The 26,524-nt window shown below is 40.0% G+C and overlaps 1 protein-coding gene across 1 annotated transcript in view; it reads left to right on the top strand.

The window, feature by feature from the left end:
* The window catches only part of ANK3 (ankyrin 3), a 548,067-nt gene that overhangs the window by 139,110 nt on the left and 382,433 nt on the right, over positions 1-26,524 (top strand). Inside the window, exons 10-18 of the mRNA XM_032786555.2 lie at positions 1,279-1,377; positions 7,155-7,352; positions 9,519-9,617; positions 14,697-14,795; positions 16,336-16,434; positions 18,364-18,561; positions 19,422-19,520; positions 20,261-20,359; positions 25,468-25,665. Coding sequence (XP_032642446.1) covers positions 1,279-1,377; positions 7,155-7,352; positions 9,519-9,617; positions 14,697-14,795; positions 16,336-16,434; positions 18,364-18,561; positions 19,422-19,520; positions 20,261-20,359; positions 25,468-25,665 — 1,188 coding nt within the window. The remainder of the gene's footprint in view (positions 1-1,278; positions 1,378-7,154; positions 7,353-9,518; positions 9,618-14,696; positions 14,796-16,335; positions 16,435-18,363; positions 18,562-19,421; positions 19,521-20,260; positions 20,360-25,467; positions 25,666-26,524) is intronic.

The raw sequence follows: 26,524 nt of genomic DNA, 5'->3' as shown, positions 1-26,524 counted from the left end.
TTGTATATAAAATAATACTTATTTTCTTACTTTTTTGATTATTTAATTATATCTTTGTTATGGGAAAAGCTCCATTGAAGTATTTAGTGCATATACAGTATATATGCTATGCTACTCCATCTCCTGTTGATTTGTTTTGGTTATATCAAATAAGAAGGTTTGATATGACTGAAAATGCTTTATTTTTCTTTTCTATTTTCCTGGAAGCCATGACATTATTATTTGTAACAGGCATAATGTCATGTGGTGCTGAAAAAGTCAATGATGACTTTACTCTGAATTGCTTAAGGCAAATACAGTATGTTCCATCCTAGTATTCAGTGCACAAGACAGATTATTTAAACATTGTAAGCAGGGTACAGGTCAAGGAATAATCAAATCAATTTGTAAAAACCCTGTAAATCTCAGAAGATATCATCATCTTATTTAAGGAAGGTATTTTTAAATGAAAACAACTAGCGCTGGGCAAATGAGTGTATGATAGAATTAAAAAAACTGTCCCAAAAAAGGGAACAAGTTTAGACTGATTTGCGCAACCAGTCATAACCTCAAGGCTCCTATCTACTCTATAAAAGATAGATGATAGTTTAAACCCAATTTTACAACATGGGTTTAAGATATTTTGCTTAGTAAGTCAAAAGCAAATTGATGCCATTCTATAACACCATTTTCAAGTCTAAATAATGTGTTTTTCAAAATGGGAATCACGCACATTTGCCTGGTCCACACTGACCAAATCATGGACCTGATTTTCTAAAATGTGTGCATGTCAAAAATCCATATGCATGGAATGCCTAATTTGTACGTGAAACTACCACTTTTGGACACACGTCTTAGGAAGTTGAAGGCTGTTTGTGTATGCCATCATGGTAAATGTGTGCTCAAATTAGGTGTGAAATTGTATTTGCAGTTTTAGAAAATCACACTCAAAGGGTCTTTAGTTTAAACCCGTCATGTTTATTTTTAAAAATAAGTTCAATGAACACAGATTTATGTAGTATAGCTGGGGTCTGAATTACAAATTGACCATACAGTTCTGCTGTCATCCTAGATTTATACATGCAGGAGCTGGATACATAATGAAAACATAAAGAATATTCTGTTTGAAAATATCATGTCATTTGTGGAATAAATTATTCAAGGAATGTTATTTGATCTGTTGTATTAATTATGCATTACTCTCATATTGTTGAGAACACTCAAACTCAGTGCAATAATGCATACTTAAAATATGAACGGTATCTGCAATTAATGGTTTATGATTCTTGTGTTCAATAGGATGGACTGACACCTCTTCACTGTGGAGCAAGAAGTGGGCATGAACAGGTTGTGAAAATGCTGCTTGATCGTGGCGCGCCCATTCTATCCAAAACCAAGGTAAATGGTACTGTGCACCCGTTGGCTAGAATAATCTTTGAAGATTCTCTGGATGTAATTATGTATATCTTAGATTACGTTTCTTGCGATAATGGTCCAGCTTCATAACTACTATTTAAAGTAACTCTGTTGGAGACCCTCCAAACTGAGTGTTCTTTGTAGTGTGCTTATGTGCATGTATCAAACAGTATGGACATTTAATTGAGAGATTTTTGCATATGGGAAAAAGATTCCTTCTGAGCAAAAAGAGCAATATGATATATACTGGTTCTCAGAATTCAGATGGCTAGAAAACATTTGCTTCCATGGGGCTGTTCTATACTGCACACATACAGACTGTGTCTTTAACTTGTTCCAAAGGTACCACAGGGATAAAAGATAACAATGTAGTAATGTCTCTTTGCAGAGGCTGCTGTAATTTGTAGAGCTCTTGGTTCATTACCAAGTTCTTTCATTTCCTGTCTCTACACTCTGTCAGAGCATAGCAAATACATGGCTATCCTTCCATAAAGCTGTTCATGGAAGTTTCAAATCATCTTCATTGGAGTGGGCAGCCTACTTCAGATGCAGGGGATCCCATTAAAAAGTTAGCATTTGCCAACCCTTGCTATACAGTTGCAAATCAAGCACCAGAGTTATCTCTGATTTTAAGTCAAAGCATAGTAACTGATTTTTTAACGACACCACTGTACATCTCCTCCTCCTTTTGTGGGCGGGGAGGAGAGAGACCTTTGTCGTCTCCTTTAAGAGTAGATACACTTGGGTGGAGAAACTTGTCATGAAAAATCCTAATGTACTAATGCAGCTTGTTGGAGCCCCTCTCACAGGATCTCTTATACACCAACCTTTCTCCCTACATACCATGCCCCACAGCATTTACTGCTTCTGTCTTCTCCTAACCTGTCCTATTCTCTCTCCATCTTCTTTTACTTGCCTGTAGAAGTTTTGGGGTTTGGAGTTTGCTTGATTTTTATTTTTAATAATTTAAGTTTTTCTTGTTCACCTATTATGTTTCCGATAGGATATATCTAGTACACGGCGGCCTGGGCTAGGGTGTGGTGCCACCTTCTGTCTGCTCCCTGAGGCATGTGCTGTCCTGGCTAATCTGAGCAGAGGAGAGGTCCTGCACATCCTCTAGATGTGAAATTTTCATTGACTCACAAAGCCTTAGGCTTCCAGGCCTGTAGATAGGAGTCCCTCCCATTGCTAATTAAAGTAGGGACTGCTGCATGAGTAGGTAGGAACATAGCCAGCTTTCAAGGAGCCCTCTGCAGCTTTACCTGGAACATCTTTATATTGGGGGAAGGCCATGCAGCTTTCCTTACACACACTTTTCTCCTCTACCAAGCGCCTCTTCTCCTCAGGATTACTTTGACCAACCTTTCAGGGGCTCTTCCCAATCACTGGTGTCTCTGTGATTTGTTTAATGCAAACAACTTTTATACCCCCATTGTTTTGTTTTTCCATCATAATAATACGGTGACTCTTCTGAGGAATTTTATCACTTCTTTGTGGTATAAATTGCCAGTTCTTGTCGTTATCCTGAAATTTAACTAGCTTTTTGAATACTAGTTCAGTAGTTCTTAAATCTTTTACTTTTTCCAGGGTGTCCTTCAAACTTGAAGTAGTGGTTTCAAAAGATGAGAACCACAAACCTTCCCTAAACCTCATTATCTTGTATCAAATAGAACATATCAGAAAAATCGAGGCTTTGTTGCTGGATCTAAAGTAATATAGCTGCATGCTGCAGACACTGGCCTACAAAGTGATTAAATAACTGTATTCAGCAATGTGGCACCTAATACTACAATACTAGACAAGCCCTAGACTAAGCTACGTATTAAAAGTGTAGCTGAAAGCCTATGCTGTCACATGTGTATAATTCATAAAGTCGTGTGTAAACAAGCCAAAAATGGCTGAGAACTTTAAAACTTAACAGTAATAGGCGGTGAATCACAGTGATGATTGAATCAGATGATATTCTAAATAAAAAGAGCTCTCAACCATGTTTATAGTTGTTTCCATCACTTCACACTGACTCAACAGACATTCTTGACTTCAGAGTGATGTTTGGCGGTTTTGTGTGTGGTGGTAATGTTGTTGTGTGAATGGTTGTGTTGATTTTTGTGTAGGCGGAGTTGTATTGAGCGTTTTGTATTAATTTGTGTGGGTGGTGAATGACGAGGTTATGCTGGCATAAGAGGCTGTGTGTATTTGGGGTTATTGTGTATGCTGGTTATATTATGTGGGTGGTTTTGTTGATTTGTATTAGGGGGGTTGTGCTGGGAGATTTGTATTGATTAGTGTGGGTGGCCATTGGGCACATGGATGTGCTAGTTGGCCCAAGTAGTCTCCTTTATACAAATAATTCAACTGTGACATGGAAATTAGCTGTAGAATAAGGGTGGTAATTTGTTGAGTACCTCTGCTATCATAATAGTCTAGGACTCTTGGCATGACGTAGATACATGCCTTACTGTAGCTGTATACCACAGATATAATTTGTAAAGTCAAAATGGCTGAGAACTTAAAAATTAGAAAGTAACAGACTGTGAAACCATATGATGATTCAATCTGGGGATATTCTTAACAAAAAGAGCTCTCAACCATGCTTGTAGCTGTTTCCATCACTTCACACCAACTCTACAGGCATGCAGTAACAATCCTGAAATGTTATTATATAGAGGCACATAAGAAAAAGCGAAGAAAAAAACAGAAGTTCTGCTGCTTGGGCTTTCTCTCTATGTCAGTTTTGACAGAACTTGTGAGGGAAGCTGAGAGGCAGAATACCACTGAATGACATTCAGTTGGCACTGAACTACAGTATTGTCCTCTGGAAAAAATACTTGGCTGAGTCCTCTTCTAATCAAGTAATAACTTCCTCAAAACAGGATAAACCTTTTGGAAAGAATTTTAACTTTTACAGCTTTCAGATGGCTCATAGAATTCTTTCAGTTCTTATTCTTATTATTTCCTAGTAAAGATTGTTGAGTACACTGTAGGCCCTTTTCACATTATTACATCCTTAGTTTTATTCATATGGGAGGCACGATGGCCTAATGGACAGGACATGGGACTAGACGTCAATAGACCTCAAATCAAGTCCTGAGTTTGCTGATGACTTGTTATGTGAGACGGCGGGCAGGTGACTTGGTCTCTGTTTGCCTGTTTCCATGGTGTTTTTTTTAAAAAAAAATGAAATTAATGAAACTCCCCCTACCCTTTGTAAAGCAATTTGACAGCTACAGATGAAGGATGAGCTTTGAGCTACATGTCATTATTTTTACTGATTCTAAAAGCCATTTGTCTTTGCCACTCAGTGATTTGATATAATATTATGATCTCTCTGGTCTTTTGCTACTTTTCTTCTCAGACATAGTATGAACATCAACCTTTTGGTTTCTGTTTCCCCTCATGGATTTCTACTGAACTCCTTGGCAATAGGACCCCAAAGTGGTCTTTACAAACATCAGTGAATTATGCCTTGCAATGTGGCTGTGGTAGAGAAGCATTTACAAGTGGAAAGATATGAGCACAGAAATGTTAAATGGCTTGCCTGGGATCATATAGTGCCTGTTCGGCTGTGGCTGGGGTATGTCCCGTTTCCCCTGCCCCCCCCCCCCCCCGCAGGCCCCACACTGTCACTGTTTAACAATGACTGAAATGGGGGGAGGGCTTGGTGTCCTCCTCCCCCCACCCCACCGCTCAATTGTGTCCAGGCAATAAAATTACTTTAGTCAACTAAAAAATAAATAAATCACATAGTGTATTTATTCAGCAATAGAATCAGGAATAAAACATGTTCCCAGTTGTGTGCTTTAACTACAAGATCATCATCCCTCTAGTTGTCTACTGCTGAGATTCTTTATTATCCAGTCCCAACCCCTGGTCTGTGCTGTTCCTTCTGGCTATCTGCTGCATTTCTGTGATTCTCAAAGCTTTTCTCCAGATTCCTGGCAACTCTTTCACTTAGATGTGTTTCTTGGCCATCTCTGCTCCTATTTTATAATCCACCCTACTCCTCCTCAGGCTGTGATCCTCATATCTGTTCACTGTATTCTTTCATCTTCTACTGACCCCCTCCCACATCATTCTGTGTTGTCATGGCCACAACACTCCCTCCTCTATAGCTGCCTCTGAGACTTGGAATTCCTTCTATGTATTCCAAGTCATCCCATCCTATTAAGTTATACAAGGGCAATTTATTCTCTCTTCTTGTTAAGATAATAAACTACACTTTCTCACTTGAAGAAGTTCCTATTTAACAGAATTGTGTTGAACCCTCTTAGTGACTCTTACTGTAAACAAATAGCTTAGGGGAATTCTTTACACCAGCCGTTCTCAGCTGTGGCCCAGAAAGCTTAATCACGTTGCACTAACTCTACATTAAATATTTTCCAAATAACCAGTTTTCCATGTAAACAATTCCTGCTGACGTGTAGCATGATACTGGGAGAGGTGCCCACAAAATAGTCTGTCTTCTAAGATTTGGTCCAGTCTGAGAACCCCTGCTTTTATACGTTAAATATAGTTTAAAATGATGTCACTCAGCTATCCTGTTTGCTTTCACCTTCTTCTTTGCTTTTAAAAACGTTTACTTTGCATTTCCTCCTTTATTTATAACTTTTGTCATTCCTATTATTATACGGTCTTGTTCTTAAAAAAGGGGAGAAAAGCAGTCCTCAGCTTCAGAAAGTCTGTGAACAGCCACTGAGTAGTTACATGCTGACCATGGTCACATGAGGGCACCACATCTGTAAAAAAGAGTTTTTTGATTTCTTCATGGTAGTAAGCATGGTGTATTTTAGATCTGAAAACCATATTTCAACCATTTGTATTAGATTATCACCAACATTACTTTTTATTGTAGTAGCAACTGAACTGGAATTAGTTTTTGTAAAAATATAATTGAATACTGATTAAAACTTTACTAAAGATTTTTCACTTTTTTGATTGATAAATTTAAATCACTAAATAAATCAAAGTGAAGAAGGTAATTTTAGTACATTATCTGCTTAAGGCGCCGATATGCATTCATCCAAACAACATCTATTTTGTTCCTGTCTATTTTTTCTTGTTTTGATCCTAACACCATGAAATAGACTCAGTAATTCAGAATTCTATCTGAGTTATTTCTTTGTGTGGTTTGTGCGTACAATCTATTTTGTGTTATGTATATGTAAAAGTACATTGTTGCTTGAGTTTTGTGACATATTTTCATCACAACTATTGTTCATAAAGATGAATGTCCAACAGATTTCTCCATAGAAAGCATGACTTTTCAATGCTTTTCATTGGGCCAAATTCTGAGTTTTTACTTAGGGCAAGTCTACACTAGAAACTTTTGCAGTTTTACTAGTGACTGTTAGGGATGGTGGTTTACGACATTTCTATCTAAAAGCCAAGTGTAGGTACATTTATATACTGCCATAAAAGTGCTTTGGCCAATATAACTTATTTCACTGAGGGAACCTGTATAAGCTGCATCTACGCTAGGAGGGGTTGCTGATAGATGTTTGCTGGTATAGCTATGTCGGCAAACGTTTTCTAGTGTACACCTGACCTTACTCTTTACTCAGGCAAACTCAAAGTTCCATGGGAATTTTACCTGAGTAAAGACCTCAGAAGCTGACCCAGTTCACTTAGTTTCTATATAATGCAGTGTGGGATTTCTCATAATAAAGGAGCTTGTAAAGCTCTGTTGCAAAGAAACTTTTCAGTGACAAGCATACAATTCTATATGTCTGTCCATTTCAATTGTTTCTTTTTATTTACAGAATGGTTTGTCTCCATTGCACATGGCAACACAAGGAGATCATTTAAACTGTGTTCAGCTTCTGATTCAGCACAGCGTGCCCGTTGATGATGTCACTAATGACTATCTGACTGCACTGCATGTTGCCGCTCACTGTGGCCACTTCAAAGTTGCCAAGGTTCTCTTGGACGAGAAAGCTAATCCTAATGCCAAAGCACTGGTGAGTACGCAGTGGGTTAATAGTCACAGCTAAACAGTTTTCTGAAGTTCCAGTGTCTAATATCTGAAAGTTATTTTCTGTTGGCTGAAATTTTACAGGGTCTGACGTTCAGTGAGGCTAATGCTGTATTTGTAGAGTTCAAGAAAAGTTACTGTAGCTCCAATTTGATATTAACATTTTTTCTTGTGCAGTCTATGTAACTGTTGCTTATGGATAGTTAATAGTGATTTATGTAATTTCTAGTGTAACCAAAGCCCTTTTGCATTTTGATATTTATTGTGATTCTCTAATTCTGAGTAGAATGAGTGACTGCAATCTTAACTGCTGCAGTTGTCAGCCTGGGAGAAATTCTAATTTTCTAAACATTTGCAAAGAGGAAATGAATATGAGACATTTAAAATAAAGAGTACACAGTGTTCTGAGTACACAGTGTTCTGAAATTTGCAAAACAAGAATAAGTAATGTAACAAATATCCACAATATTCTTCATGAGTTGCGTCTTTATACTCACGTCTCTACATTAAAAACAAAACAAACTGCCTTTTCATACAAATAAACTGTTTCCAAATGTGTGTATATATTGTTTTAAGGTGTTCTCTTGGCTCACTTTGTAAAGAAATAGGTCTGTATAAATATACCTTCAATAATCATCCTAAACAAATTTGAATTCTTACAGTAACTATACTGTACTTTGGTGTTGTACTGGGCTCAAGTCAGTGCTGTTAGGCTGTGGATTTCATAAGTACTACATAAGTTCTGTACAGAACTACAAACCTCTACACAATCAGGGTTGGTTTGATTCCTTTTTTACAATTGGCCTGATTAACAAAGTTCCTTGCTCTCTCAGCCACTCTCTTCCATATAAACCCCTCATCGTATCTTTATTGCTTTGGGGGAAGGCTATTGTCTATGTCTGTCCCTCTGATGGGTGCAGAATGTTGCTTGGCTTCTAGTCCTGTAATATTTATTTTGGCTGTGTTCTGAAATTACTGAAGTCTTATTAAATATGTCAGCATATCTTGGGCAGGGTTGCTGGATGGCAGCCAATCACTTGTCTGGATCAGATAGCCATAAATCTCCTTACCCCCAACTCATTCACGCACAGGGTCAGATTCTCTATTCCAGCTAAAGCACAAGAATTGGAGAGCAAGTTAAAATTACTTTCAATTGTACCTCCTGTATTCTGGGCCTCAGAACAACCTCAGAGCTGTTCTAAGTTGTCTTTTCTTATAGCAGCTTCCTAAGGACTGTTATACTAATAAAAAATAACCAGAATGCAATGCACTCTGATCAAGTTGCTTCTTCTGCTGATACTTCCATGATGTGCCTTCTATGCTGGGGACCTCAAAAGACAGGGAACAACGCAGAGCTGTTTGGGTAGTTCTATGCCACCCAAAAAGCCCCTTTACATCCAGATATTCCTGGTGGCCAGTTTTGTCCCAATTATGCTTCATTTGGCCCATTTTCCAGTTCTTTAGTACTAGTTTCTCCAGGTCATTGTCCTGTATTAATGGGCCCAGATAAATGGAGGCTCTCTTTATACTTAAATGGAACATAAACTTGCACTGACTGTATGCTATGAAGGCATGTGTTGTATCTAGGGTATTGTAGCCATGTTTGTCCCAGAGTATTAGAGAGACAAAGTGGGTGGGGTCATATCTTTTACTGGACCAACTTCTGTTAGTGAGAGAGACAAGAGCTCCATGTAGCTTGTCTCTCTCACCAACGGAAGTTGGTCCAGTAAAAGATATGACCTCACTCACCTTGTATGTCTGTGAAAGCATATGGAATTCTATACTGCTGTAGCTAATATAGTTAATTTTCATCAGATCTGAGGCCCAATTCAGTAAGCTGTTTTTAAAACTTCTCTGTGGAAGCTCTTTTGATATGTATGTATCGATACTGAAGATACTATTGTAAGCAGCACATTACCAGTCTTGTAAAATAAGGTGGAAGTTGTTTTAAATGTGCACTATACAGGTTGTAGAAATATTTTTCTTTAGAATGTATTGTATTAGTAATATATTTCTTGTGAGAAAGTGATCTTATTAAAAATAAGTTAATTGACACAAAAAGAGTGAAAGAAAAAAGTGACAAAGATTCAGTAAAACAAACTTCAGTAATGGCATAGGTGGTGTTTGAAAATATTTCCTTTCTCATTAACAGAATGGTTTCACACCTCTTCATATTGCTTGCAAGAAGAACAGAATTAAGGTTATGGAACTTCTCCTGAAACATGGTGCATCTATCCAAGCTGTAACTGAGGTAAGAAGCATTGCTTGCATGTATGCTTGGTTTCTGTTCAATTAGATGATACATGTGCATTGCTTAACAAATATACACTATTAAAAGTAAAAATGATTTTCAACTGGATAGGAACAGATTAGCAAATGCAAATAGAAATATACTGTTACACTATCGGATCAGAACACCTACATAATGAATTTATTTTAAAATACAAAGATATGTCATCAGAAGAAATGGGGCAGATTTTTAGAAAGGATCTCCATATTTCTGCCTGCAGTTTTATACACATGGAGTGAAATTAACCCCCGGCAGAAGGTCAACAAAAACCCTATTTTGAAGGGTTATGTGTAGGGCCCTACCAAATTCACGGTCCATTTTGGTCAATTTCATGGTCGTAGGATTTTAAAAATCGTAAATTTCATGATTTCAGCTATTTAAATCTGAAATTTCAGTCAGCTGTAATTGTAGGAGTCCTGATCCAAAGAAGCTGGTGGGGGGGTGGGTGTAAAGTTCTTGTAGGGCGGATTGTGCTACTGCTACTCTTACTTCTGTGCTGCTGCTGGTGGTGGCACTACTTTCAGAGCTGGGCAGCTGGAGAGCCGGGGCTGTTGGTTGGGAGCCCAGCTCTGAAGGCAGAGTCGCCACCAGCAGCAGTGCAGGAGTAAGGATGGCATGGTGTGGTATTGCCACCCTTACTTCTGTGCTGCTGCCTGCAGAGCTGAGCCCTCAGTCAGCAGCCTTAGTCTCTGGCCACCCAGTCTGAAGGCAGCGCAGAATTAGGGGGGCCAATACCGTGACCCCCACTAAAATAACCTTGTGACCCCCCCCTCCCCCGCAACTCCCTTTTGGGTCAGGATACCCAGTATAAGAAACGTTGATCTCTCCCCATGAAATCTGTATAGTACAGGGTAAAAACACACACAAGACCAGACTTCACAGTGGAGGGACCAGATTTCACGGTCCGTGACGCATTTTTCGTGGCCATGAATTTGGTAGGGCCCTAGTTATGCGGTTCATAAGCCTTGTGATAGCTCTGCATAGAAATGACGTTCATCCACAGTACTTTGTGATTATAAATCAAACAGACATCAGTCTGCTATTACTTAGGGCTTCATATGATTGTGCACACACAGTTGCTGGCAAAAATTTAGAGGCCGAATGAAACCACATTGGAAATTTGGTCCTATTTGTGTGCAGAACCCTGTCAAGTTAAGAATAACGGTCACTTGTATAAAGGTGAAATATCTATATAAGGAGTCAAGTTAGAAAAACAATTAGCTGCTCCATTAAGGAAATTAAACAGGATACACCTGGGAACAGTTTACCTCTCAGAGCTTTGAAGTGTGAATTTGTTTCCATTTTTTAAATTATTCAATGGAAAATCAACCAGTACTCTACCTGGATAACAGAGTGATAAAAGGAGAACTTTTCTGCATAAGGATATACTTTCTTGAATAAGGATCTAAGTAGTGCTTCCTTGAAGGAAGCAGACATCTTGGTCTTTCTTAGGGAGGCTTTAAGCAATGACCCCAACTGGTTTGTACTAGCTAAAGGGGACATGAATCTGACTTTCAGGTCATAGCTTGAAGCCCCATCAGTACATGAATGAGAGGCACAGACTGAAACTTAAGCAAAAGAGACACTGTCTTTCTTCTCCTCACTTTTGGCTTTCTAACTGTGAAAACAAGCAGTTTGTAGAGCTGTGTGGTTAACTGATTTTTTATTTCACTGGCAGTTCAGAAAAATAGGGAGGGAAATTTGGTTCAGGGCAAACTGTAACCAATTTTTAAATTCATTTTAGGCATAGTAAAAAAAAAAAAGTAAATGTTTCATTTTGGGTCCCATAAAACATTTTATTTGGGGGATTTTTTTCACCTTTTTAATAAAATCAAAAGAAATGAAGGGCTAAGTACCAAAAAACAACCAAACCAAAAGGAGGAAGCGGTGGTGCCCCTCTTATACTCAACAGCACAGTGATTAGGGTACTCATTTAAGACATGGAAGACCCATGATCAAATCCCCTCTTTTCCTAGGTGAGTGCTCTAACCGCCAACCTGTGGTGCATTCTAGCATGGGTCTCTCTCAGACTGTGAAGCTGTTCCACTTTGTATAAAATACTTGAATAATTGAATAAACAGAAAGAATGACTCTATAACCTGGTGTTAGGGCACTCACCTTGGAGGAGAGAGACCTGGATACTGGTCCTGCTCCAATGACTATTTAATTATTTATACAAAATGGAACAGCTTTGGAAGGGAAGACTGAGAGAAACCTGCCCCAAAATATCCTAGAGCCTGGTGGTAGGACACCTGGTTCAAGTCCCTGCTTCAGAGTGGGGATTGGAACTGGATCTCTCACTCCCAGGTGAGTGTCCTAATGTCTGGGCTATTGGATATAAGAAGGGGAGGCATTTGGGTTTTTTGTGAGTGGCACCTAAAATCTCTTTGTGAATGTGACCTGAAAAATGGAAATGTTTCATTTTCAATGATGTTGAAACAGTTCATTCTGAAACTTCCAAAAAAATATTTTTTTTATTTCAAAACCATTTTCTGAAATTGACATGAATTCAAACAATGTTTGGTTGACCCAACTATGAATCTTTTGGCCAAAAATGTAGCTCAGGTGCAGTGGTTGTCTGAGTCTAGGTGATCTTATCCACAAGGGATTAGAAAATACAGCATAAAATGCTCAACTCTATTACCTAGTGAAGACAGCCCAGATTAACAAGGTTATCCACAACCCAGAAACAGTTCTTTCAGCAGGAGAATTGCAGGTGTTATGGTGGAAGAATACTTTCTTCATGTCCTGCACAACCACAACATGGATTTTAAAAACACATTATACTGCACTTGGTCACCACTACTGCTCTGTCTTCCCTTCCACTTCTGTCAATTCTGTCATGAGCCATTAGTATATCTTGGTGACCTGTGATGGTGAAGCTGCAGAAGAGGATATTTTGTAGCCACTACATTTGCAGTCATGAACAAAGGTGGTTTAATCTCTTATTTGGCCATCAGTGCACTGGCCAGACAGCTGCACAGTGTTCTTCACTAGAGAAATCTGAAACCAACAGGTTCAGTCCTTTTGCCAAGAGTAGAACATAAAAAGTTGGTCCCAAATGTGACTTGTCTTATGTCATCATTATTGTACAACTGTTTATCGCATACCTTTTTATAGATCCTCCATCTTGCCCCACTCCTCCACTGAAAACTTGCCTTTTTTGCACATGGGTTAATGTTTGTGATAAAATCTGATAACAGATTTATTTTTCTGATTTAAAAAAAAAAACCTTCAAAAATTCTTTCTTTCCTGTAAAGTGTTGTAAATGAAGGTGGATAGTAAATAATACAACTAGTTAGAGCAGTGGTTCTCAACCTGTTTACCATTGTGGGCTGCATATGGGGTCCATAAAATGTTAGCTGGGCTTCAGGCTGAGAACCACTATACCCCCCACACAAATCCCTATGCTCAGCACCCTCTGACAAGAGACCCCTTTACAGAGTGGGGCCAGGAGCAGAGAGCTGGGATTGGGGCAGAGAGCTCGCTGTGGGGGAGCAGGCAACAGCTGGCTGCTTGAACCCTGAGGCCCGCTGAGGGGGCAGCCAAGACTCTGACCCTGTAGCCGGCTGCGGGGCGGCCAGGTGGCAGCCAGCTAGCCAGACTCCAAGTCCTGCTGTACGAGGCATCCCAGAGCCCTGACGCATGGCAGAGGAGCTGGCAGCCTGGACCCCGGAGCCCTGCGGCAGGGGAGCTGGGCAGCCCAGCAGGGCAGCCCGGAGCCAGCTGGACAGCAAGGAAATCTGCTGCCCAGACACCGAGACCCGCCGGGGGGGCATCTAGAACCTGGACTCCACTGGGTCCATGAACCCTACTGTGCATGGCTGGTGGCAGCCGGCTGCCCCGACCCCAATCCCCACTTCATGGGGCCGGCAGTAGCCTGCGGTAGGGCAGCCCGGAGCCCGCAGCCTTTCGCACACAGCTGAGCTAATTGGGCCACATGCGTCCCACAGGCCCTGAGTTAGAGCTAGTAACAAACTAGATCCTTTGGGCCACATCCTCTCTCATGCTGGCTTTTCCAGATTTGGAGACAAACTTGAAGTTTCCTATTCACGGTTCTGATTAAATGGGGTGAGGAGTTAGTCACCATAATCAAGAGATCTTTTGAGATCCATAGAGATCTGGTAGCTTTTTATAAAGGATATCATTCCCCTTGCAGCACAGCTCCATTAGAGAACATACAGACACTTGCTGATTTCCACCACAGTTGTGCAGCAGCAGCAGCTGTGAAGGGGACTCTGGAGTTCTAATGCTGCTTGGAGAATTATTAAATAATTATTGGATTTCTGATGTGAAATCCTTGGGGTCAGCAAGGGAGTGTGCCCAGGTGAGTGGCTGATCCCCTGTCTATCCCCCCAAATCCTGTGGCAGGCCGCCCCACAGAGTTCTAGTTCTGGAAGTGTGCATAGTTTCAAGGAGAAAGGAAACGTTCTGCAGAGCTAGCACTCTTCTGCACTCTGCAGTGGTTTTGAACTCGCCTCCTCTCATGGAAGTAGATGGGTAACATTGACCAATATGATCAACGGGCATTTTCGTTTACTCAGGAAAAAAATTGAAGGTCGTGGGGAGGAACGACCATAAATCCACCTGCATTAACCCTGTGTTTCAGCAAGTTGCATCTTCATACCAGAAACAATTGTATCCATTTTTTTTCCAGTCCAGTATTGGTTTGTAGTGAAAATTTCTTTTTTCTTTAAAAAATGTTAAATTTAATATAAAAGCAAAATTTTAAGTGGAAGCAAAATTTCATGTTCCTCATTAATGTGTAGATTTTAGTGAAATCATGTATTGCTGAACTAACTACAATGTTTATTATTTATACCCCGCAATCCTAAGCACATATAAAGCCCCAATTCCACATGTCCTTAAAGCTAAATATTTGTATAAGTCTTTCCAAGATCAAGGCCTTGTTCAGTCATTTTAAAACAGCAAGCACTTGGTTATATTGATTTTTAAACGGTTTAGTGTCCCCATGCTTTGTTCAAAGACGATGATAATGTAAAACTAGCGAGTTAATTTTGCTTGCTTGTTTGTTTTTAGTCGGGCCTAACTCCAATCCATGTTGCTGCCTTCATGGGACATGTAAATATTGTGTCACAGCTGATGCATCACGGAGCATCACCCAACACTACCAATGTGGTGAGCAATGGCTTTCTTCTCAGTAGCATGGAAACACATTTTTAATGAACTAGAATCTCTGATATTGGTATTTATTTAAGGGTCCAGTACTGTAAGCTGTTGACCACCTCTTGAGAGGTGATCAGAACTCATAGCTCATCAAGAAGTCAGTGGGAGTTGTGAGAGCCGAGGATCGGATCACTCAAGAGGGTTTACAGGACACTGAGAAAGTTTTGCTTTAGGCCTGACCTACACTTTTAAATGCTAAGAGCTGTGGGTAAGCTGACCTAACACCTGTGTAGATACAGGTAGGGAAACAGAAGAATTCTTCCATCACTCTAGCTTCCATGGCTTGGGGAGATGGATTACCTACATTGACTAACAAATCCCTTCCGTCAAGGTAGGAAGCATGTACATTCTGGCACTACAGCAGCATAGCTGTGGCATTGCAGCTGTAGTGCCTTTAGTGTAGACATGGCCTTATGTATTAATCTACTTATTTGTTAACCTAAAGAACGAGAACTCACTCACTATAGCTTAACTTATCACATCTAATTTTTGAGAAGTGCACTTGACTGCTTGAGTGCTGCTTCCCCAGAACACCAGCGGCCTTACCATTTAAGGCAAGTTCTGTTGTTGTCAACAGATTGCAGCAGATTGTCAGGACATATTGCACGTGTCCATATAGCCATACAAGTGCACTTTTACTGGAGGAGCACTGCATGCCCCAGGCTCCCGAGGAAGTGGTGTTTAGGTGTGTACTTGACAAACTACACTCATTGCTTTAGGAAAAAAGAAGGATGTAAATTTGAATCCTTCTTTTACAATTTGGCATGAAAGTCTCTCTTCAAAACAGAGATGGATACTATCAGAAGAGAGCAGTGCATAGATGGTTTCTCCTGTAAACAATATTAAATTATGCACACCTGCAGCACCATCTGTAACTTAGGCAGCATTTGGATTAAAAGATCCAGTGAAGTACAAAAATCAAGAAAACAATATCCCTCTTGAAATCATTCTGGTTTCCTTGGATTTGCATCTTTTGTTAAGCCTTGAATTTATTACTTAGTAATGATTTTTTGTGTTCACTCAACCGAGTACTTGTCAGATCACAACAGACATTTGGGTCATGGGGCATAACAGCAGGAATCTGTTATGGAAAATCAGCACATCTGAATACATAAAATTTGTAATCATTCTAAATGTTTGACCAACTGAGTGGTCAATTTAATTTGACATTAATTTAACATTGTAAATAGACTACAAGTGAACAAGGGCTTTGTTTTCTTTTCAACAAAAGGAGAGAACACTAATGTACTATTCTATTAGCAAACTGATGCTGGAATAAATTACTTTCCAAGGTATAGTGTTAGAGGTCAAATATTGATTTGCTTCCACAGCCTGCTCACAAACTACTCCTTTAAAAAAAAAATCATCATGTGGTGATTATTTTAAATTGGATCATAAGGTTTTGTTTTTTTTTTTTTTTTACTGATTAAACATGATTTGTTTGTTTTTACTGAATCTTTGACTATGTTTTGCTTTCACTACTACATGTTAGAGAGGAGAAACAGCACTACATATGGCTGCCAGAGCTGGCCAAGCAGAAGTTGTTCGATACCTAGTACAAAACGGAGCTCAGGTAGAAGCTAAAGCTAAGGTAAGGTGATATTTCACGTATAATAAATAAATAAAGGGTACACTTAGCAAAGCCAAGAAGTTTTGCCAATTAAAGTGAAACATTTTCTTCCCAGCCCCTGGGGAAGGAACAAGGAAGTGAAGCCATGTGTGTTGGTCTTTATATTGTGGTGATGATCTTCTTTGTTTGTTTAGTGCTCAGATACTATGGTGAGTGCACTACAAATGTATAGATAAGGCAGATGGTGTGAAGCTGGTACTAATGGTCATTTTTCCTCTCAGTTATACTGGATGGGGGGAAATAGTTTTTATTATGTGCAAAACTATCATCCCTGTGCCATAGGCATCTGCTATCATCTCACAAAGCTTTGCTCTGTATACATCCAAAAAATAAATATACACCTCTACCCTGATATAACATGACCTGATGTAACATGAATTCGGATATAATGCGGTAAAGCAGCACTTAGTGGGGGGAGGGCACACTCCAGTGGATCAAAGCAAGTTCGATATAACGTGGTTTCATCTATAACACGGTAAGATTTTTGGGCTCCTGAGGACAGTGCTATATCGGGGTAGAGGTGTACTTTGAAAGAGTGCTTCACAAAGGACTCTAGACCATGCTGACATCTCTGGAACACCTAAAAGTCAGATGTAGTAGCCTTGCAGAGAGGAAAGCAGTGAGGGTTGGACTGCTATGTCACAGTCAGACAAAAAAAAATACAGTGGTTTCAAAGCAATAGCAATTTACCTGTAGGAATTTCTCCATAATAGATCAGGTATTAAGAAGTGGGTTATTGAAGTAGGATGTCTCAATTCGAATAAGGTGCTGCTGCCACCAAAGAATGGAGAATTAGGTAAATGTGGGTTATTCCTAGTCTCTTTGTGGGGAGGAACCAGGGGAGATGGTGTGACATGGTATGATGGTTTATTGAAGATAACTGAGATTGCTTGGAACCAAGATTGTGCAGTGTGGAAGTGCAGGAAAATGTCAGTACATAATTTACAGAAACAAGTAATAAAAGAAGGTGAAACGATCTGGTAGGTCCCTGGTGCAAGGTCACAAACTACACTCAAGTGACTATTTATTTTTCGTCACTGAAAATAATCCGTGAAGCTCTTCTCAGAGCAACCTCCTAGGCCTAAGTACAGTGACATTGCAGTTCTGAAATGAGTCATTGCAATCTCTATAAAAGAACATGGATTTCAGTGACACATAATATTTGTAATATTCTGTTTTTAAAAAAATAATAAGTGAACATAATCAAGTATAATGGGCACCCTAATTTTTTTTTTAAGCAGATTTGAAACTTTATACCAGTTTCTCTGGAATTCCCCATTATTGAGACAGAGACTATGAATGGAGTTGCTCTAAATAAACATAAAAGATGTGTTTTAATACATAAAATGAGGAAATTAAGTGCCAAGGATTCTCACTCCTTCCCAAACTCTTTCTGGTGTGATTAGATATTGCAGGTATTTAGGTGCATAGTGAGGTTTTCAAAAGCAGCTAGGAGCCTAAAATTCATTGATTTCATTGGGTGTTAGGTGCATAGATGCTTTCGAAAATCCCACTAAGTGCCTAAATACCTGTATAAATCCAGTCAAGGAACAGATCTAAATCCACTGTAGCTTTGATGAGGCCCGTAGTGCAACATGGCCTGCAATATAATTTCATGGTAAAATGATGCAATGCAGGGACAGATTGAGATACTTGAATACCTTATTTTCTATTCTTGATCACATTGTGTGTGGGGAACATATTCTGTAACAAAGCACCTTCAAGCACTACATCCTTTAATCATATGTCAGAGAGGAAAAACAGCATGGACTATTCAGTAGTTTTAGCCTTGATAGAATTAATAGTCATTTACAATTGCATGACAAGAACATTTCAGCAAATAATGTCCTTACGCAGACTGTACTATATTCCTGTCATCTTTATATTTAGGATGACCAAACTCCACTACACATTTCTGCCCGATTGGGAAAAGCTGATATAGTGCAGCAGTTGTTACAGCAAGGAGCATCTCCGAATGCAGCCACTACTTCTGGGTATACACCACTACATCTTGCTGCTCGAGAGGGACATGAAGATGTAGCCTCTGTTCTTTTGGATCATGGTGCATCTTTAGCTATAATTACAAAGGTAAGGGAGTTGTAGAAGTGATCGCTTAAATGCTTTAAAAGGTTTTGGTTTAGTTGCCAGTGAATATGGTGCAGGAATCATATGTGCATATCAAGTGACATAGGAATTAACTACATTATATTATCTAGGAAGATACAGATAACGTTTTCACTTCTATGCTTGATTTATAATATAGCCTAGTGATAAAAACATTGATTTTGGGGAGAGGGGGGGCATGGATTAGTTGTTCTCATGGATATCTGAAATCTGCTTTGAAGACTTGTCTAATTTTTAAAGACTAAGCTTAGCACATTTGTCTAGCAATGCCTATTGTGTGTGATGAACATTAGCTGATGGAATACTAATTTCTAGGTTGTTTACCATAAGACAAAAACATTTCTACTCCTCCAAACAACAAAATATCTGCCCTTTTCCAGGCAAACGATGGTAATGATTCCATTTAAGTGTATGTTGATTTCATAGTGAAAGGAGTGCACAACTGAAATTTTCACCAAGTGGCACAGATATGAGTGCTTCCAAAACCAGGACCAGGATCAGGACCACTGGTGACCAATGAAGCACTTGCTGGTTGTCAGTGGAAATCTACTCTGATTACCTAGTTGGCTGCTGCTCCTTGTTTCCAGCTGCTTCAATGGGTGTCTGGGCTTTTCCCTGCAAAGAACCACCTCCAGGCCCATGAAGGTATCTGGAAACAAAGAAGAGACAGACTAGCTGCTCCTACTATGGTTAACAGCTATGTAAGAGAAGGAAAGGAAACAAACAGTAACGTGATAGGCCAGAGCCACCTGTGTGACTGGAATTGCCAGACACCTCTAGCAGAGGAATGTCCAAGACCATCATGTAGCCTTTTTTTCTTACAGAAAGGGTTTACTCCTCTGCATGTAGCTGCAAAATATGGAAAAATTGAAGTAGCCAACCTTCTGCTTCAGAAGAATGCATCTCCAGATGCTGCTGGAAAGGTAGGACAGAAAATGCCACTGCCCACTTTCATGTACATACCCATGTACCATAATACCATAGCAGCTACTTATTATCACACAAGCACTTGCTAATATCCACTACCACAGTTTTGGGTTTAATTGAAATCTTCTGTTCATCATTGTATAGCTATATCCCAGTAAGGTCAGCAATCCCTTGAGAAATAGATTTTAACATCATTAGGGCAATACTATCATTTCTTTCATGTGTCCACCAAGGAAATAAGAAAGTGTAAAGCGCTTCCTGACTCCCCTGCTCAGCCAGAACTCTGCTCTTCCATCCCCCACGCTGGTTTGCAGGGAACTGGAGGAGCCAAAGGTTCACAACGTGACAGTGCTGAGCCAGCATGAACAGGAAAATGGAATGGATCAATAGTGGTTTACTTACAGCCTTGGGCAAAGGGAAATTAGGACAGGAGCAGTGATTCAAAGTCCCAATTCCTTTCCTGGTCTGCTCCTGGGGCAGTAAGATGTGTTCTTCCCTTTCCCTCTGACCCTGGGCAAAGTCACAGTCTTACCCTAAATAAGGGTGTGAGCAGACAAGAAACAGCTTTTGTCTGTTCTAAGGTGTGTTGTCTCAAAAGTTAATGGAGAGTTTGGAGACAGAAATGAATAATATCACTGTGTTCTCACCGTATCTAGTTTAACCTAATTCTTTGCACTCCTGCATTTTCACGGATGGTAGTTATAACAATGCTTGTTTGTTCTGCGTGTGTTTTTAGAGTGGTTTAACTCCACTCCATGTAGCTGCACATTACGATAATCAGAAAGTGGCACTTCTGCTCTTGGACCAGGGAGCTTCACCTCATGCATCCGCAAAGGTACAAATGTTGGGCAATGCAAGGGAACAGCAGACATGCTTTTGATATCGTTTTTTCTCTGTTCTGTCTCAGCATTATTCATTATGGCTTCCAGTTACAGTGCACCCTGTTGATCCTGTTCATTAATGTCTTTCATCCACATAGGGATCTGTAGGCTGGTAGAATGACTCAGTGGAGGGGGAAAGAGTGGCAACCAACACAGTCTTCCCCCCAAAGGATAGTGTTTATAACAAAGAGGTAGAATTAGTTAACAGTAGAATCTCCACCCCCAGCCAACTTGGGTTTCAGTCAGGTACCATGACCACTGATTATGGACCCCATCCTGCCTCCCACTAGGCATTCTTCCTAGCACTGTCTCACATGCGACCACCTTTATGTCCCTTCTCCTTAGCATCTGTGCTAAGGTAGGTGGGGGGAAATGAGCTGAGGTTAACACCCTGTTCAGCGGACACCAGGTAATAGCCCTGCACTTTGTCACAGCATTCTTTTAGGAAAACACGTTAGGGTGGGATTTGTCAGTTTGAGCATTAGTATTCTTAATAGGCATTTCTGAAGCACTGCAAATGGATCTCATTACAGTATTTAGAAATAGAAAAACTTAGCCACAGCCCTGAACAGATTGCAATTTAATGTAGACAGGACAAAACAAAACACAGCACAAGAATTCAGGTGTGTGGGGGGGGGCATCGGGAGAGCATGGGGGTGATATAGAGAGAGCAACATCTGCATGAATGAGCCTAAAAACATTGATATATGAATATAAAACTTAAAAAGGCGTGTGGGAAGTCCAATGTGCCTGAATCCATGATGGGTTCTTCTGAAATCCCACAGCATCCCCTGGACTCAGAAAGCCCAGGATAATGCAGTTTTCTACATCTACCATTTATCACCAGTGTGTCAACATCAGTAAATAAAATAGGCCTGAAGCGTGCTTGGGTACAATGGTGATGGGCATAGTCCTAAACAGCATTCCAAACAACAAATATTGAAGATGAAGATTGTGTGGAGAGGCCAAAATCATATATGCACAAACTACACCTCTTGATTGTCTTCCTCTGCAGTGGGACCAAATACAGACATAACACACAGCCTTTCTGCATGGCTAAAGAGGAGACAGATCACAGAGGGAAGTGTAGTCTCTTATACATCATATTTCATTGACATAGACTCCCACATGCCCCCTCAAGGTCGCCCTGCAAGCAGCCCCCTGCCTCAGTTTCACCTTTGATGGGCTTCTTCAGTAATGCATGCAACAGATCAGTTTCGCAGGCCCTTCAACAAGGATTCTATTTATTTTCCAAGAAGCACAAACCAGAAAGAAAACATAAAGCAAGTCCCAGATTTCTCTGCTGGAGCCTGCTTGCTCCATTCTGGTCTGTCTGAGCACCAGCACACGCACAAACACACTGTCCTCTCTACAGCTTCCTGCTGCCCTCTATAGGGGAATCAGCTGGTCCCTGCTCAGGTGTTCCTCCTGAGTAACCAGGGTTGTCTGGCCATCTATCCCTTAAGGGGCAATCCACCTTGTTCAGTCACATAATGTGAAGTGCATGAGGGAAGGGAAGTTAAGTAGAGAAACAATGGTAAAGCCAAAAATCAATAACTTTTATAGAGATGTGCCAACACAGTGCCTCAGGAAGTGAACTGGGGTGATCTCTGATTTTTTGCCATACCAGCACAGTGATTTTAAATGCAGCGGTGAAAGAAACGTCCTTCTGCAGGTGTCTAGAAGTTTCGGACCTAGTTTTTGCTGAAAGAAACATAACTGTCATAGCATGGCTCTCCCATATGGTCAAGGACTGTGGCTTCACCAAATGCCAAGAGCTTCTGAAGCCCAAACCAAAATGATAAAATTACAGCATAAAGATAACCAGAGTCTCATATTCTGTCATCTTATTCACACATCTATAACCAAGTGGGTTAGCAGCTGCCACTTGTGGGTTTTGGTGCTAGCTGAAAGGCTTCTTAAAATACAACATTTGTTAGTATTTTACAGCAAGTGAACCACAGCAATACACTGAGTTGAGCATAAATACTAACTGAAATTAACAATAGCATGCTTATGGCCTTAGGCGACATGCTGTGCAGTCAACTAATAGATGATGTGATCATGGGGCAGATGAACGCCCATTCCTTTTGTAAATTCACTCTGATAAATAAATGTGTAATGTCATATAGATCATCATTTGCACCACAATCAGCTTCTTCAACAATTGTTTTAGCCCTGCTGTACGTCTTTAATATTGACCTTTTGACTGGCCCATCAGTCTGGCATTATAATATTCACTTCAAAAAATGATCTGTGAAAGAGCGAATTAGTTGTAGTCCCAGACCCCTGGTGCAAATGAAAACTAGGATGGACAGTTAATGCTGACATTGCTGTATTTTGCTCTATGCCTATTTCTTTTTACAGTGTTCATCTGGGTCTTAGGTAGAAGCAGTTAATTTGAGTTCACTATCCATTTTGCAATCATTATCCTTAATTCTGTTCTCTAGTTTTCAGTTGCTGTCTCTGTCTACCCTTACACTGATCCCTTATTTTTTCCTGTTACAGTCAGAATAATCAAACACTTTCCCTGAACATCTCCCGTCCCCTATAAGTCTATTTATTGTGATAGTCAGGTCCTTATCATGAGGAAAAGATGCAGATTGAGAGTGAGCTGAATTTTTACTTGGATTTTCAGCTCTCTATTTGCATACTCTTGGCAACCTACAACTTTCACTGAGTAAAATACAGTTATGAACATATAAAAATGCATTTGCAAAAAAGTAAACTCTGCCTTTTTGCAAGATGTACAAAACGCACTGGTTTTCCGTCACATGTTAGAGGCTGGACTTATTTGTGAAGCTGTGTACTGTGAAGTACTCCTCATCTACCCCTGGAAGCACAAGTTCAAAGAGCGAATTCACCTCCAGAGGATATGCAGTTTTCAGCCACAAGAGGACTGACTCTGACCTTCTCATTAGGACAGGCAGTCTCATGCCTCTAGGAAGAGCTGAAGCTGTGAAGGGGAAATAGGTGGGACACAGGCAAAAATACAGGAGTTTAAAAATGTCTTTTTTTGTCTTTGTTACCTCAGCAGCACACTGCAGGAAGTGGAGTGGGTTTCATCATGGTGTGGGAGGAAGGCATCTTATTTCCATATACAGTGGACAGTTTCTGCCTTTGAGTATATCCTTCAATCACTTCCCCCCAAGGAAATTATATGAGATCAGGAGATCTAGTGGGAGTGGGGAAACAAGTCAAGCATGGGTGCTATTGTGTTGTGTGAGAGGGTAGATTTAGTGAGTTTCTGGCAGTTGTTCTTCCGCTGTTTAAGGGGAAAAGGTTCTTCCACTACCTGAAAAGGAGAGTTGGGTCCTATTTTAAGTTGGGTTTGTTTCCAAAGCTGTTAGGGGTTCAGGCCCAGGTAGTTTGGAATATTCATGGTACTTGCTATATGGTTCCATCCAGCTGGAATCCCACTTCTTTAAAAGCGCGCGCGCACACACACACGCACACACTTTTCCAAAGGTTTTAAAATTAAGGTTAACACATATTTCTAGAAGACTAACAGGACCAGATGCAATAAGCATCATAGTCAGTATCCAAAGGCTGGCCATGCCCCTGACCAGTGTGTTACCCATGGTTCTTAAATCTGTTTAGCTGATTTAGGCTATGTCTACACTACGGACATACAGCTGTACGGTCTCCTGTGTAGCCACTCTATGCTGGCAGGAGAGAGCTCTCCTACCAGCATAATTAAACATCTCCAAACAACAAGCAGTAGCTAAGTCAGCGAGAGACACTCACTTTTGTCGGTGAAACTTATTCTTGGTCAGGGGTGTGAAAAAACACACGTTTTGCTGACAAAAGTGCTAGTGTAGGCAAAGCCTCACATACACATTGATTTTAATAAATGCTTAAAGAAACTTAGGACTTGTCTTCATGGATAGTTAGTGCACAGCAAGCTGGGGTGTGAAAGTACAGCGTACTAGCCTGTCACATACTAAAGGTATGTCTACACAGCAGTGAAACACCACAGCTGACCCGTGTCGACTGACTCAGGCTTGGGCTTTGGGGCTGTTTAATTACTGTGTAGATGCTCTGACTCCAGCCTGGGCCTGAACATCTACACAGCAATTAAACAGCTGTGCAGCCTGAGCCCTGCAAGCCTGAGTCAGCTGACCCAGGACAGCTGAATATATTTAATTGCTATGTAGACAAACCCTTAATGTCTGTGTGGAGCTTGTTACATTCCACTAAAAGGTAACATGCCTTGAAACTGCTAAACTTTTAGTACATGGTAGTGTCCTCACAGCCACATAGTGTGCTGTATAACTAGCCACATAGACAAGCCCTTTGTGTGTAAAACAAATTGCAGGTTTTTTGCTAAATCCTGTCCTTCCTTTTGGAACTCTAAGATTATTCTGTACAGTTGAAATTGCATTTAGATACTCAGAAATGAACTTATTAGAAATACCTGGATGCATGGATTAGAAAGAAAGAGAGTTCAGGGATATGAAACAAGAAGTTCATATTGACATATCCTTTTCTGGCCCAAAATAGGGTATCTAAAACTGCCTCCCAACAAGAATAGGACAAACTTTGCAATAAAGTTTGTGTTACAAGAAAGACTGAGCCCAATTCTCATATGTAATACTTCTTCAAGAAATGGAAGAAAACAAACACTAACAGCTGTTCTGAGTGACTAAAGATGAATATGTATATAATAGCGAATCCCATCCCTTCTGTACATTACAGGGTTAATATGTACTTAGGCCCTGAAGGAAAAGTAGCAAATAACTATGAAAGGTGTCTCAAACGGTCATGAAGTCTTTGTTTGTAGATTGCAGTGCTCTATATTGGGGCTAAATTTTCCACATGTAGAAAGCGCCATTCAAATTTTTTTCAATTGTCTTATTTACAGAGAATATTTTAAAATAGTTATTGAAAAGTTCTGATGTGTCGCTTTTTAATATGGTCATATTTTAAGCTCATTCATGTCAGGACTGAATTTTTAGAACTGATCATTTAGGATAATAAAATCAAGTTTGTACAGAAACTTATATCGAGGTAGAGGTGTATTTCACAGATGAGCCTGTAATCAAATGTTTTATATTGACAGAATGGTTATACACCACTGCACATAGCTGCCAAGAAAAACCAGATGGATATAGCGACTACATTGCTTGAATATGGTGCTGATGCTAACGCTGTTACCAGACAGGGTATTGCCCCTGTACATCTCGCATCCCAGGAAGGCCATGTGGACATGGTGTCATTGCTGCTTACTAGAAATGCTAATGTGAATCTTAGCAACAAGGCAAGTTTGCATTTATTTATTTATTTTTGCACTCAGGAAAAAATATGGTAACTAATAAGAAAAGAGGCTAGCAAGTGAATTTTGAATCATCTGATTCTATGAGATTTGAAATTTAGAAGCTTTGACAAGTTAAACTAGTCTAAGTACCTTCTTTGATAATGTTACCAGCCCAGTGGATGGGAGGAACTGTAGATGTGACACATCTTGGTTTTAGTAAGGATTTTGACACAGTCCCACATGACATTTTCAGAAGCAAACTAGGGAAATATAGTCTAGACGAAATTACTGTAAGGTGGGTACAAAACTGATTGACAGACAGTATTCAAAGAGTAATTATCAATGGTTTCCTGTCAAACTGAGGGGATGTATCTAATGGGGTGTATCTAATGGGGTTCAGCTTGGGTCTGTCCTCAGTCTTGTATTATTCAATATTTTAATTAGTGACTTAAATAACAGAGTGGAGAATATGCTTATGAAATTTGCGGATGGACGGGATTTTGAGGACAGAACAAAACAAATTCAAAACCTGAATTTGATAAACTGGAGGATTGGGCTGTCATCAACAAGATGACATTCAATAAAGACGTGCAAAGTACTACACGTAGGAAGAAAAAAATCATATGCACAACTACAAAATGGGGAATAACTGGTAGGTGGTTTATAGTGGGTCACAAATTGAATACGAGTCAACAATGTGATGTAGTTGCAAAAAAGGCTAATATAATTTTGGGGTGTATTAGCAGGAGTGTCGTATATAAGACATGAGGGGTAATTATCCCACTCTACTCAGCTCTGGTGAGGCCTCAGCTGGAGTACTGTGTCCAGTTTTGGGCCCCACTCTTTAGGAATTGTGTGGACT

Source organism: Chelonoidis abingdonii, chromosome 15 (assembly GCF_003597395.2).
Source record: "Chelonoidis abingdonii isolate Lonesome George chromosome 15, CheloAbing_2.0, whole genome shotgun sequence".
NCBI classification, from domain to species: Eukaryota; Metazoa; Chordata; order Testudines; family Testudinidae; genus Chelonoidis; species Chelonoidis abingdonii.
This window is presented reverse-complemented; position numbering and strand designations above follow the sequence as displayed.